The sequence below is a fragment of the Cupressus sempervirens genome, chromosome 7 (assembly GCF_028749045.1).
Source record: "Cupressus sempervirens isolate cs-2001-9-10 chromosome 7, ASM2874904v1, whole genome shotgun sequence".
Lineage (NCBI taxonomy): Eukaryota > Viridiplantae > Streptophyta > Pinopsida > Cupressales > Cupressaceae > Cupressus > Cupressus sempervirens.
This window is the reverse complement of record NC_143124.1, coordinates 530,797,448-530,810,659: the sequence shown is the minus strand read 5'-3', so window position 1 is coordinate 530,810,659 and position 13,212 is coordinate 530,797,448. Positions and strand designations below refer to the sequence as shown.

The 13,212-nt window shown below is 35.8% G+C and overlaps 1 protein-coding gene across 1 annotated transcript; it reads left to right on the top strand.

Moving 5' to 3' along the window:
- The first annotated feature begins 1,188 nt into the window (after nt 1-1,188).
- Nucleotides 1,189-11,511, top strand: LOC149547854 (uncharacterized). Its single transcript, XM_089791903.1, has 2 exons — nt 1,189-1,833; nt 9,438-11,511. Exons 1-2 carry the CDS (start codon nt 1,450-1,452, stop codon nt 10,896-10,898), a joined length of 1,845 nt encoding a protein of 614 aa, XP_089648029.1. The 5' UTR covers nt 1,189-1,449; the 3' UTR covers nt 10,899-11,511.
- The last annotated feature ends 1,701 nt before the right edge of the window (nt 11,512-13,212 follow it).

The following is a 13,212-nucleotide window of genomic DNA, read 5'->3' as shown; positions in this document are numbered from 1 at the left end:
ACAAGGTCTTTTGCTTTACCTCCACCTAACTTCTTAATCCCTGCCTCTATCTCTTGCACAGTGAAAAGATTTGTATCATCATTGACCAAAGGTGGCTGTCCCACTCCACCCTCTTGTTCATAAAGTTTCTTAGCATATTCAAACCATTGGGTGGCAGTAATATTATTATTTTCAGTTTGTTTTCTCCTTGGTTGGAGTTCTTTCCAAAAACATTTGGGGTTATTTCTGTCCAAGAAAATTAGCTCCTCTCTCCTTGTGAACATAAAATCAGTTTTCTTCTTCTTTAGGATCTGTTTGTAGGCCTGAATGTCAAGGTTAGTTTTATTTGACTCCCTTAGGTTTCTCCTAGCCCTCTTGCATTCCTTATCAAACCAAGCATTGGCTGGAAAACAATTAGTTTTAGGTTTTCTATTTTTTGCTCTCTTGCATTTTGAAAGAGCCTCATGAATCAGATTTGATAAATCATAACTGTTAACACCATGTTTATACATAGGGTGTCGCATACAAAGTTTCTCAAGAGTAGCTTTGAAAGTGTTACTGTTTTCTGAAGTTAATGAAATTCTGCCCTGAGAAGGGGGGTATTGAGGGCCTTGGGTTTTTGCTCCAATCCGCCTATCCTTTGCCCAATACAAATTTACATACAACGGTCTATGATCTAATTTGAGATCCCAAATGTGCTCTCCAATTTTAACTTCTTCAATATTTTCATACAAATTCTGCGAACAAATTACATAATCTACCACACTTGCCTCGTAGTATGTGCTGCAAGTGAAAGTGCCTGACTTAGCCCATCTAGCCAAACCATTAGAAATTATGAGATCAAATGTGCCACATAGAGTGATCAATTCTTCCCCAAAATGATTGCAGCCTTTAGCATCTTCGGATATTCTTTCCCATTGATGATTTCTTTCTTCTGTGAGCCAAATGGGGTTATCATTTATTTTGGAGTTGAAAATACTTGCTTGCCAATTTGTTGTCCTAGCATTGAAATCTCCAATGAGAAGAACATCCCCACGCTGCAAAAAAATAGCAACATCTTTCTTTAACGCAACATAAGAGTCATTGTGATCTAAGCCACACTTTTTATAAATTTTAAATACTTGTGGAGCAAAATAACATGCTCAATCTTGATAAGAGTGTTATTTTCATAAAAATGACCCCAAAAATTCCCTATCTCATTAAACTTCCCGCTTCATAAAGACGACCCCAAAACCCTGATTGCTTTCCATAAAGAGGGTCCCTAAAACCCAATCTCCTTGCGACGGTCTGCTGAAGCAAGACAGCTGAGTATAATTTCTGAAGATCTTTAGCTGTTGCTCTTGAACAAACGGGATAACATTGCGATCCATACACAATTAAGAAGTATAATTGAAAATTATCGTTCAAATCTTGAAATAGTAGAGACCATCAATCGGTTCATTTTTATTTGTATCAAGCTTCTCCTTCAAGATGGATTGCAGACATTCGGAAGTGAACGGTCCTTTATATCCAAGATGGGGATTATTCACTGTGGAATCGATTAATGGTGTTACTACCATCTCTTTACACCATAAACCCATTTTGTCTTCTACAATGGAAACTGACGATATTGAAAGACCGGACAAGAATCCCAATTGTGTTTCGGCTGCTCCTGCTCGCAGTCCCGTTTCACAGCGGCAAGAGCCGACCAGTGATGAAAAAGGAGGTTGTTCTTTTTGTCAGCGGAGAGAGCAGAATTTGGAGGAGTTTTTAAACTTTGAAAGAGAGCTTGTTAGACGGGGTTTTCATCTAACTCAACAATACCCCCAACAGATTTCGCAGCAGGGCGTAGCCTTCACGGAAACACATAATCAGGTTTTTTGCAAGTCCCTCTTTAATGCTCTAAGGCATGAACTTGTTTATCAGATTTTCATGGTAAGGGTTGATGAGAAAAATATGGCTCAACTTTTTTGGTGAATCTTGAGTGAAATCATGTTCAGATTTAATGTACTTGAGGGTATCTTAGATCACACTAGGTTGATGCGAACCCTTTTTCACAGAATGAATAGGCAGGGGTAATATCTTCTTGTGGTTTACAGTAATCTAATCTTGTAGGGGTTGGAGAAAGGGCACACATTTGGAGATTGTTTGGGAAGGCGGGAATAGGCTAGAATGAAATATTTTCACCTTTATGTCTCATCTCATTGTATTTTCCACAAGAAAGTATTAAATAGACTCACCTTGCATTATTGTGAGGGTAGATGATTTATGTTTTGGTATTGGGTAATAAATGTGGGATAGATTAGGTGTTTTAGCCTGTGCGTCATTTTGTGAAACATTTTTAAATTCTGGTTTTTGCAAGAGCATACCATGCATTTGCAATAACAGCACCAATGTGAGCTTATGTTGCCCAGATTGCAAAAATGGATTCATATACATTTTTTTGGCCTTGGAAAAATTTCGAAACACTTGAGCACTAAATTTAGGCATGCTTTGCAGTATAACTCAGCTTTCTAGCCCTTCTCATATCCAGTAGCTTTTTCCTAAGTGCATCCTAATTCAATCCGATTTGCCATTATCAGATACTCATGGACATATATGGGATATACTGTTAGATTAGCTTTATACGAAGGAAATTACTTTTGTATGTTTTGTTGTCACGTACAATGCAATTCTTGTGCTCTAATCATCCAAACTTCTGAAGCAAAATAGAATCCAATATATTGCTTTTGATGTGCAATAAACATTTGTTGGATTTCCTCTCATTTATGCAGAACATTTTGGTAACAGATTCTTCTTTTGGTTCAAACAACAGTTCTCATTTCCTGATTCTTCATCGCTGTTTTCCTATTTATTAGGGTTCTAAGGTTGAGGAAAGTATGGATCAGACTGTTTCAGGATTAAAAACTCTTGAGTTCTTCCACCTTTGATCTCATCACTTTAATGTAGTAATGTTTGATCCAGCCCCAAATTTGGCAAAGTCCATTGAGAAACAGGTTCATTCCATGCTCAACTTGTATCTTGGGTGTTAACCATATTTCCCAAGAAAGACTCCCTTTTCCAATATTAGAAAATTATCCATTTAATTTTTCCTTAACAGTCCATCCTTATTTGAATACAGCCTTATCATTTCTCAAGGCTAAAATTCAAAAAAATTGCTAGCTCTAATGCACATATCGGCATGACTTGCAGATGCTTGTGAAATTTTACCCTTGACTTGACATTCTTGAGTAAGAAATCTTACCAATCTTTAATCACCTACTATATATTGGGCCTTAAATAAATATGACATATCCCAGTAAGAGAATAATATTAGCATGCACATCTAACTGCTGCCAGCTGCACTTTTTGTCAATGAACTGTGAGAAAGTAGAAAATTTTAGGCTTTTTTTGTCGCCAGTTAACGTGTAACTCAACTTCCTATTGCAACCACTCCTATGAGTGTGAATCTAGGAACTTATATTCTGCTATCATGAGGCTTGCATCAATACTTCTCAGGAAAATTCTGTTAGTTGCAAGGAGCAGACACTATCGACATTTCTCTCTTTGGTTTGGATAGCAACATGGAACAATGTCTGTTCCATCACATGGTTGCAACCTTGCACACACCTTTAGTGTTTCTTCAGGTACATTTTCTGATCAATTCCTGAAGCAGCTCCATCTGTTTACCTCATACTCTTTCTTCTGGCAATGCTCATATTGTTCATTGTGACCATTTTAATCTTTCTTCTGCATCATAATACCAAATTTCTACCGTTGTCATTCTCGGTTTGCTTATTTATTGATCTTTTGGTGGCTTGTTTTTTCTTTTGGACCGGACAATACACTTCAAAGTTACAAAACTATAATGATGAGAGATTTCTTGGAATCCTCTTCAGATGGTTTTACCTCATATAACTTTTGATTCTGTCCCAATATAATGTTGACCCCAATTGATGACTCATAAATAATGAATATTGAGTAGGATATGCCCCTACAATAGTGTGATCACAATCGAGTAAGGCACCCTGATATGCCTTTTTATCCTAGATCTCCTATGGTTGAACTTTATCAATATATTAAATATATCTTATGATTAAATTAATGTTCCTAATCCTAGTTGTAGTGATCTATGCTTATAATGTCTCTAAAAAGGAAGATCTATTTTGCGGATTATGTTTCAATGATTTACTAACATATTAAAAATCTCAACCAGGTAGATGATTCTATTATACTTCTTGTACTGCTTGGAATTTACGATTTAGGGCAATACTAGGATACCTACAAAAGGGGACATCACATCCCCATCTATTGATTTCACTTAATATAGTTTTGAATCATGGCCCTGATTTTGCACAGTACAAACAGTGACTAAGATACAAATAAATGCAAGAGGTATTGTAATATCAAGTAATTGGGGCTACATCAACTTAAGATAATTCATGCAATTGTTGACAAACCCATGATCGATTATGTTCATTAATGTACATAGAATAAAAGATATTAAGTGCTACCGATTAGTTAGCACTTACTAATGAAAGTACATGATGTAAGACAGTGTTTAGTAATCAATAAAAAAAGGATGTGATGATCCCTAAGAGCAATGTTGATCTGGACGAATGAGAAAACCATTTGCTGAAGAGAAGATAATAGATTATCATCACATGCCAACCAATTTGGATTGCAGTGATCAGAAGTTGTTATGAAAGAACATGGTTGTGAAGGGGTATGGGACATGTCCATTACAACATGACTCCACAATCAAAACCACTGTATATGAAGCCAGTCTTCATCGCTCCTTTAGGCATGGAAGAGAAGAGAATATAAATGCATATTGAATATTCTAGAGAAGAGGTGGTCCAAATGAAGGTAGATCCTGATTAATCCCTGGTAAGCAGCATACACATCAAGTTGGTATGCTGTAATTTATATATGGATCTACATAACATTATACTTGAATATTATTAAGAAGATAGGGGCCTATATATGGTCTGAAATATGCTCTGTAGTATCAATATCAGTAATGACAGTGAAATATATACGTAGATATTTGTAGTTAGTACACTCCTAGCTCATTTCTTAGTCACTCGCTAATGTCCATTAAGAGGATACCCTGGTTTTGTCAGAGAGGTGGAGTAATGCCTGTTGAACATTGTAGCTGCAATAGGGATCATTATCTCTGATTTTATGAATAGAAATATGATTGTTACAACTGTAATGGTGTCATGTCCCCTTCTTAGCGACATAACTTTAACAGGGGATTTGCCTATCATCGACTCTCGTAGGCAAATGATTATGGGAAGAGGGTCATTTTTGTCTTCCGATGATTACAATTTTGCTCTCGAAGAATAATAATTTAGTAAGTGGGGCCTACTCGTTCTAATATTAAATTAAGGTTGTACTCCGACTTTATAAAGTTATTTATTTAATTTTATAAAGTTTAATAATTGAAGTACATCATAAAAGATGATTCCGGAAAACTTCCAGAAACTTCTCACGAAGTGAATAAATAGAGGACATAAGGCTCCCATTTGGACAAGCGGTTTTGTGGATTCGATTTCTATTTTAATTGGAGCAATTTGTAGTCATTGGTCTGCAAATTTCCATTAGGTCTTTGGGAACGAAAACTCCCTTGGATCTGCATAACTGAGGAGGTGAAATATCCCCCGAAGGGTTGCACGTTGGAGGTGGCACGGCAGTCATTTCATCAGGGCTAAATTCGTGGCCAAAGGCCAATTCTGAATGATACGTTTCATTGAAGACAGGTGATAGCGAAGAATTTGGTTAAGGGCAACAGCCGAACAGGAGAAATTTGAGTTTATAACTAGCGGCAGCGGAGGACAATCCAATATCCTACTTGATAGAACCCACAATTAAATACACCATTGTCAAAGATAGACGGGCTGAAGGCACATCCATTTGCATGCGTCTAGGGGTTTAACTTCTCTCACCACAGGAGGAAATTATTCGAATCAATATCAGGTCTGAGAAGCAGCCAGTTTCTACGCATTTCGTGGGACTGCACATAGCCGAAAGCGTCATTGGAAGATAGGAGGAATATTTCAAACTGCTCCAAATTCATATACGACCAGGGCACGATCTTTCCTAATATCAGACGGATTTCGTTCTAACCGTCGGGCTCCAATCACGGGTTGCGAATCATATTAAAAAGAAATTCGCATTCAATATCTAGCGGCAGTGTTAATCAGAATGAGGGCAGAATTGGGATACGTGACTCAGCTTTATCGGTTCCGAGTATTCATATAGCAAACCCATCGGAGTCATCAGAACGATTCATTAACAGTACCAATAATGAGTAGATCGGGACAGGCTCGGATTTGACAGTGAGTTCACAGCTAAGCAGGAAGAAGTGTAAGGGTTTTTTGCTTACACAAGGACATTCCCAAGGTTTTCCTTTAATATTACTCTATTAGAAGCTTGAATGAAATATATACATTGTCACTGTTATTTCTCTAATAACCATTAATCTTGTGGATGATTCGAAACATTGCATCTGTGATTATCTAACAATTGTGCACCAAGTGCTTGACAATTTTGTCGTAGTTCAGTTTTTGCTGTAATTCAGTAGCTTTCAGTTCAAGGACATCGCAAATGGTCATATTCAGCTGAAGAAGACATTTGTAATATTACATAAAGAGATGTGTCATGTGTCATGTGTAGAGGCATGTGTATGGAAATATGAAGAGTTGTATATTTGAAATTTGAAGAGACCTTTAGTTGCGTAATGAAGAGTCTCTATTCTTAATATGTATATTACTATATTGTATCAAGTGGAAAGCATTGTACATTTTGTAACCTTTTATTATCAATAAAAAATATGTTTTGCTGGTGTGGCTGGGTTTTTCCCTCTTGTTGGAGTGTTTCCCCAGGATAAATGTCTCGAGTCTTTTGTGCATTGTTTATTCTCTTTTTCATTACTGTTCATCTTTGTTTTTGGGTATAACATTAACATGGCATCAGAGCTAGGTTGGATAATAGCAAATAAAGAAGAGGGTTTCATTGATCTTAGCATTTGTCATGTCTCTGAGGAAGATATTTTCAAGTTTGTGAAAAGAGGATATGAGATGTGTCTTCATCATTCTCTGTGACCCTCGATGCAGTTTAGTGTATGAGATTGCAGAGAAAAATCAAAGACTTTAGTATATGTCTTCATGTCTATTCGTGTGTTGTATGTTGAGCGATTGTGCAATGTTTTCTACATTCATCAGACTCCTTGTAGATGCTCAACTTTCATGCCAAATGTTGGAAAGCAGCTGCATTCAAATCCTAAGATTGGTAATCTTGCATCAAGTTTTGGCATGTTATGATTAAACTGTGATTCTTTACCACAATCGACTAGTGTATCTATTGTGGGGCCCTTTGTGTGCTCAAATTCTTGGTATTTTTCAGAAACCTCTTTTGTGATCTTAGTGACTCTCTCTTATAATTGACATATCTTATCTGGCATTTTTGTTTTTTTTGCAAATATTGTGTTTGATCTCATTATATTTCAATTTATATGGCTCGACGATTGGTGTATTTGCATACCATCATGGTTACATGTCTTCAATCTTGTGTCCACCCTATTTAGATCGAAAGATTTTATTCCCTCTGTCAACCGTTCATGTGTTTATTGGTGCTTTTGCTTTCTGAAGTTGTCAGTTCACAGCTACCTATCTTTCTTCTATATGCAGGACAATTCATTTTCTTCAGGAATTGTCCCATCTTTTTAATTGCTGTCCTTATCGTTTCTCATTATCATGAATTTAGTTGACATTCTTGGCAGACTCTTGTTTATCAAGTGTATTTATCATCTTTTTCTCAGTTTGTATATCCTATGTGGAGTAAAGTCGAAAAGGAATTATTATCAAGCAACACGAACCAGTTTTTTTTCCTTTGTCAGGCTTTTAATTCTAGCTTGATAACCGTCGCCTCTTTGTTTCATTCTGGGTGTGCCATCAGAGGTTAGGACCGGCAATCATATTGTTATGTTTGTTATCAGGCAGAGTCTATCTTTTTTGTTTTCAGAAGTATGAAGGAGTTGTCATCGTTACTGTTGCATTCTTCAGTTCATGTGTGCAGAGCTTTTAGTCTATCTTTTTGTGTTTAGTTTTCCTTTGAATATGGTGAGGGAGCTGGGTTCAATCAGTAGATAACTTTGAGGTTAATCGCAAGTGATTGATTTTGGAAGGCCCCACTCCTGTGTGTGCAATTTATGAATGGGAAAGCACTGGAGGAGGGAACTTTGGTTCGTTAAAACTTTTGCAAGGTAGGAGAAGGATAAAGAGAGAGCAAGCAACCAAAATATTTTCTTCTCGAGCTGAAGATGATTATTTGCAGTCAAACATTTACAATGAAAACATATAAATTGGACATGCGAATCAGAGGTAAAATGGATGATTATATCTTAGAAATGATAGATTTTGAAGACCATGGTGACTTGACCTTTGGAAAAGAAAGGCGTCCTTGCCAAGATTAGAGTGGAGTTGAGAGAAAGTTTTCTTGAAGCAAATTGAAGATGGAGATCATGCTTTGGAAAATAAGGAAGGAGTTGTGCGTACTTCGCTTGATAGTTGTAATGGTAAGGCTAAACAATTTCATCCCTCTCGATAAGACAAGTTTTTGACTGCACTAATTTGTGAATATTTGGAATGGGCACAATTGAGGCATACATTGAAAGTGTATTTGCCTGAGTATAATTTGCCCAAGGGCTTCTGGAAATTGAGCTTAGAGAGAATTTGGCTCAAAGAATTGATGGAGAGTCTAGTAATGATGGTGGTAATAGACCATTGCTAACCTTATTTGAACCATGAGCTGTAGTGGATTCTAAATAAAGGAATCATCTCTTGTTAGGTTCAGATCACAAAGAGAGTATTCTATTTTAAAGATTGACCTTGAATCTTTGTTATAGTGTATGATTTTAACATTGATTTCTGTTATAACTTGATCTTATGAGTTCTTAATCTATCTTGGTTCCATTCCTTAAAATCTTATTAACTACGGTGACCCGGATGCAATTGGCTCTCCTCAAGCTATGCACTCACCTGTAATATGTGCTATACACCGATTTGCTGCCAGTTCAAGGATATAAGAGGTGCTTAGATACCAAAATGATCCAATTATGGGTAGTTCGAGTAATAGACCTACAAACACTCAGCCCCCTGCTCCAAGGAAAGTGTGCATGTTTAGTCAGTGACCTGTAATTAAAAAGAACAAAGCATTACAAAGGAAGATGAAAAGTAAAGCAAATGTCTTTCATTGGCTTCAGTCTTATTCCATAACTTTAATTGAAAACAGCTAGAGGTAGAAATTTTACACAGGAACTTAATATAAAATGTTAGTACTGATTTCTTCCTATTTGGAAGTTCCAATTTTCCGTTTTTAAACCCTTTTGAACATTTATCAGTATCCTTAAATCCAAATGAAGAGCTTTGTTTTCCTAAGTGCAAAACTTGTCCACCTGTATTAATTAATCTATTGTAATTTTTTTTTTGTTACAGGTATTACAGCCCAAGTCTGCAAAGAGGTCAAACCTGATATTGCAGCCTGAATCTAGTAAGAAGTTGAAACAAGATAATTTAAAGTCTCTTGATTCACAATTGACTGAAAGCTCAGGATGGTGTTCTCTCTGTCAGATTGACTGCAGAGGGAAAAAATCTCTCGAGGGGCACATTTTGGGGAGGAGGCACCGGCAAACATTAAAGAAGATGAAAGAGGGAGAAATAATTGGAAATCCAGAGGAAAATGAAAAGCAAGTGAACGAAGATGTGCCTCAAAAGAAACGCAAAAGATCATCAAATACAAATGAACAAACAGTTAAGTGTAACACATGTGATAAGGTATTCATCACTCAGGATTCTTTTGAATTGCATATTGCTGGAAAAAAACATGCAAAGAAGCTAAAATCAATGGAGAGTTCTAAAGTTTCTTCAAGAGTCAAGGATGACGGGAAGAAATGTGCAACTGCTGATGAAAATAAATTGATAAGCACAGATTCTGGATTACTGGCTGAGGATGATGCAAAAAAAAAAGCTGAATGCAAACATGCAGGAAAGGCTAAAGATGATGGTAACTCAAGTGCTAGAAGTGACAAGTTTGATGCGAAGGCAAATACAGTGCTTAAAGATCAACAGCAGAAGAAAAAAGAAGGCATGCTCTACAATAAACAAAAAAAATCAAAAGAATTGAGAACCTACAGTAAGAAATCATGTAAGACATGTAACGTAGTGGTGTTCAGTGAAGTTGAATTTGAAGAACATCTCAGTGGGAGAAAACATGCTAGAATGCTTAAGATTTTAGAAGTCTATAAATGCTTTTTAGAGAGAGAAGGTAACGGTAAAGAACATGGAAAGGTTAACAGAAAGGAATCAGGAGGTTCTGATCTTGGACTCCTTAGCAAGAACAATGCAGATAAAATGATTGAAGACAAAACCATTTCAGAGCTTAAAGATGATGGAAATTTGAGAGCCAACAGTGATAAGGATCTTCAAAGAGATGATTGTAATAACATTGATGTATCTGATGGGGAAGATAACAAACTTGAAGTAGAAGCAAGAAATGACAATGACGTTCAACAAGAAATTACAGAGATTAAAGAGATTGATGGCGAGGATCTTCAAAGAGATGATGGTGATAATGTTGATGTATCTGATGGTGAAGATAACAAACTTGAAGTAGAAGCAAGAAATGACAATGTCATTCAAAAAGAAATTGCAGAGATTAAAGAGATTGATGGTAAGGATATTCAAAGAGATGATGGTGATAATGTTGATGTATCTGATGGTGAAGATAACAAACTTGAAGTGGAAGTAAGAAATGACAATGATGTTCAAAAAGAAGTTGCAGAGATTAAAGGGATAGATGGTGAGCACATTGGTGTACCTAATGGTGAAGATGACAATCTTGACGTGGGAGTCGGAGATGACAAGGAAATCACCAAAACTGACAATTTTGATAGTTAACAATTTAATAAAATGGATATCAAGGAAGTTGCTATTTCTGATCTGAAATGATCAGAAGCTTCTGGTAATGGATCATCGGTGAAGGATGATGTGTGTAAAATATCTGAAGACAGAATTATTTTGGAGGTCAAAGGTAATGGAGGCTTGAATGCTCATGGTGTGAAGGATGGTCTCTAGGAAAGTGCTGAGTTTAAGTAGGTTGATGCCGATAATATTGCAAAACATGACGGAAAAGATGACACATAAAGAGGAAGAGGAATAAATGTTTAATGCCACAAGCACAAAGGTACTCTGTAGAGCACAGTAAAGACATTAAGTGTGGAAGTTGGTAAATTAAAAAAGGGCTTGGCAGATATGTTTATATCTTTGAAGACTGCATGATGCACATATTGGACTACCTATTCATTTTTGAAGACCAACATATAATTTATGGTCAATATTTTCAGTACTGTTCAGATTTTGTATTTTACTAATTATATTTTGATGATTATTTCTCTGGCAGAATGTTTTGAGAGAACATTCACGTTAAGCATTCTTCTGGGTAATAATAGAGGAATGATCTATCCCTGATTTTGGTTATTAGGGGTAGGTTACTATCATGGTTTTGCTTTTAGTATTGCACAAACATGTTTATTTTCGATTCTATGGGTTAAATTTTTTTTGAATAGATTATAAATGATGAGGAAAATATGGCTACATGCAATATCAGTTTGATGTTTTATGTCATAGAGTCTATGATCAACTAGCCTTTTCATGTTTTATGTTTTTAATGTTGAAGAGCTGAAGGACATTTCTCCTGCAATTTGACGCTGTGTAAAGTAGCAATCAACAATTATCATTTTTTGATTCTCCTTTACTAATTAAAACAATTGTGTTGTAGTTCTTTATCTATGGTGCTAGTTGTTAAACACAAGCAAATATCAGATGTTTATATCAGGCAAATTGTTTATTAATGTTTGGATTGCTTTTCAACATAAAGCACGATCTTTTTTTTTTCGCTGGAAAGTGCGATTCAAGACTGGAGTAGGAAACAGGGTTGGTATTTAGTTTTACTTTATCTTATACTCGCAACTCTATGTAAATATGCAAATGACATGGCAATAAATTTGACGAGTGAGCCTGACGTTAAAAAACTCTCAAAGAAAAGTATTAAGTGGCCCTTGCCTAATTAGCCCCAGAAGTCGCCCTAAAATCAGAATAGCACAAGATTGGGATACAGTTTATCTTACATAGATTCTGTTCAGTTCTGTAACCTAGAAGTTGACAACAAAGTTAGGTTTCAATTATAATCAGGTCATAGTTAGATTTCTTCAATTTAGAAATTACATAATGAGGGATAGAAATCTGTTTGCTAAGTTAAATAACATAACTAGGGATATAAATCTGTTTGCTAGATTATATAACATAATGAGGGATATAAATCTGTTTGCCCTTGAACTTTCATTAAACATAGCTAACTTAACTTTCATTAAACATAGCTAACTGTCAAAATTCCCTAAGTTTTGATTAGTTAAAAACAGATTGCATTCAAGAAGAGCCTAGATTGATCACTTGAGGGATCAACCAAAATACCATCAACGAAGATATTCATATATTGAACAAAAACACTCATAAGAAAGGAAAGAAAAATAATTTCAAAAGAAAGAAACCACCCATGGAAAAGCCTCTTCCAAAAGGACATATCTCAAATACTATGTTTCAGATGTCATAAATATGGACATTATGCCTCAAGTGTCATAAGACAAAACAACAAGCCTATTTTGCTGAAGTGGGAAAAGATAGCATGGTAAATGATTTAGAGACACTTGTCTTCTATTTAACCTTGTCAAGTCAATTTTTAAACAAACTAAACACATGGTCAATTGATAGTGGATCCTCATGTCATATTACTCCATTTAGTGAACACTTGGACACTTTGGTGGAAAATTAAGATTAGGGTGTACCTATTGGAGATGATTTTAAGTACCTAGTCAAAGGGATCAAAACCTCCACCATAAATTTGAAATTAGGCATATCTCTTCAACTCACTCTTTATTTGTGCTAGGAATAAAAAGAAACCTCGTCTTTATTTCAGTACTCAGACAAAGGCTATAGAATTTCCTTTATGGAAAGCAAAGTTTGTTAGCCCCAATTGATAATATTGAAGATAAGAAAGATAATGTATGTGAAAGAGTCATATCAGTTATTATGTTGTCATTGATGTCAAGCTTTAAATGGTAAGACATTGTGCTAATTCAATTAAAGTGCTAAATCATATTAAGGATGAAGCTTTGATTGATGAAGAGGATTTGAAAATGAAATGGAAGAAAGTATT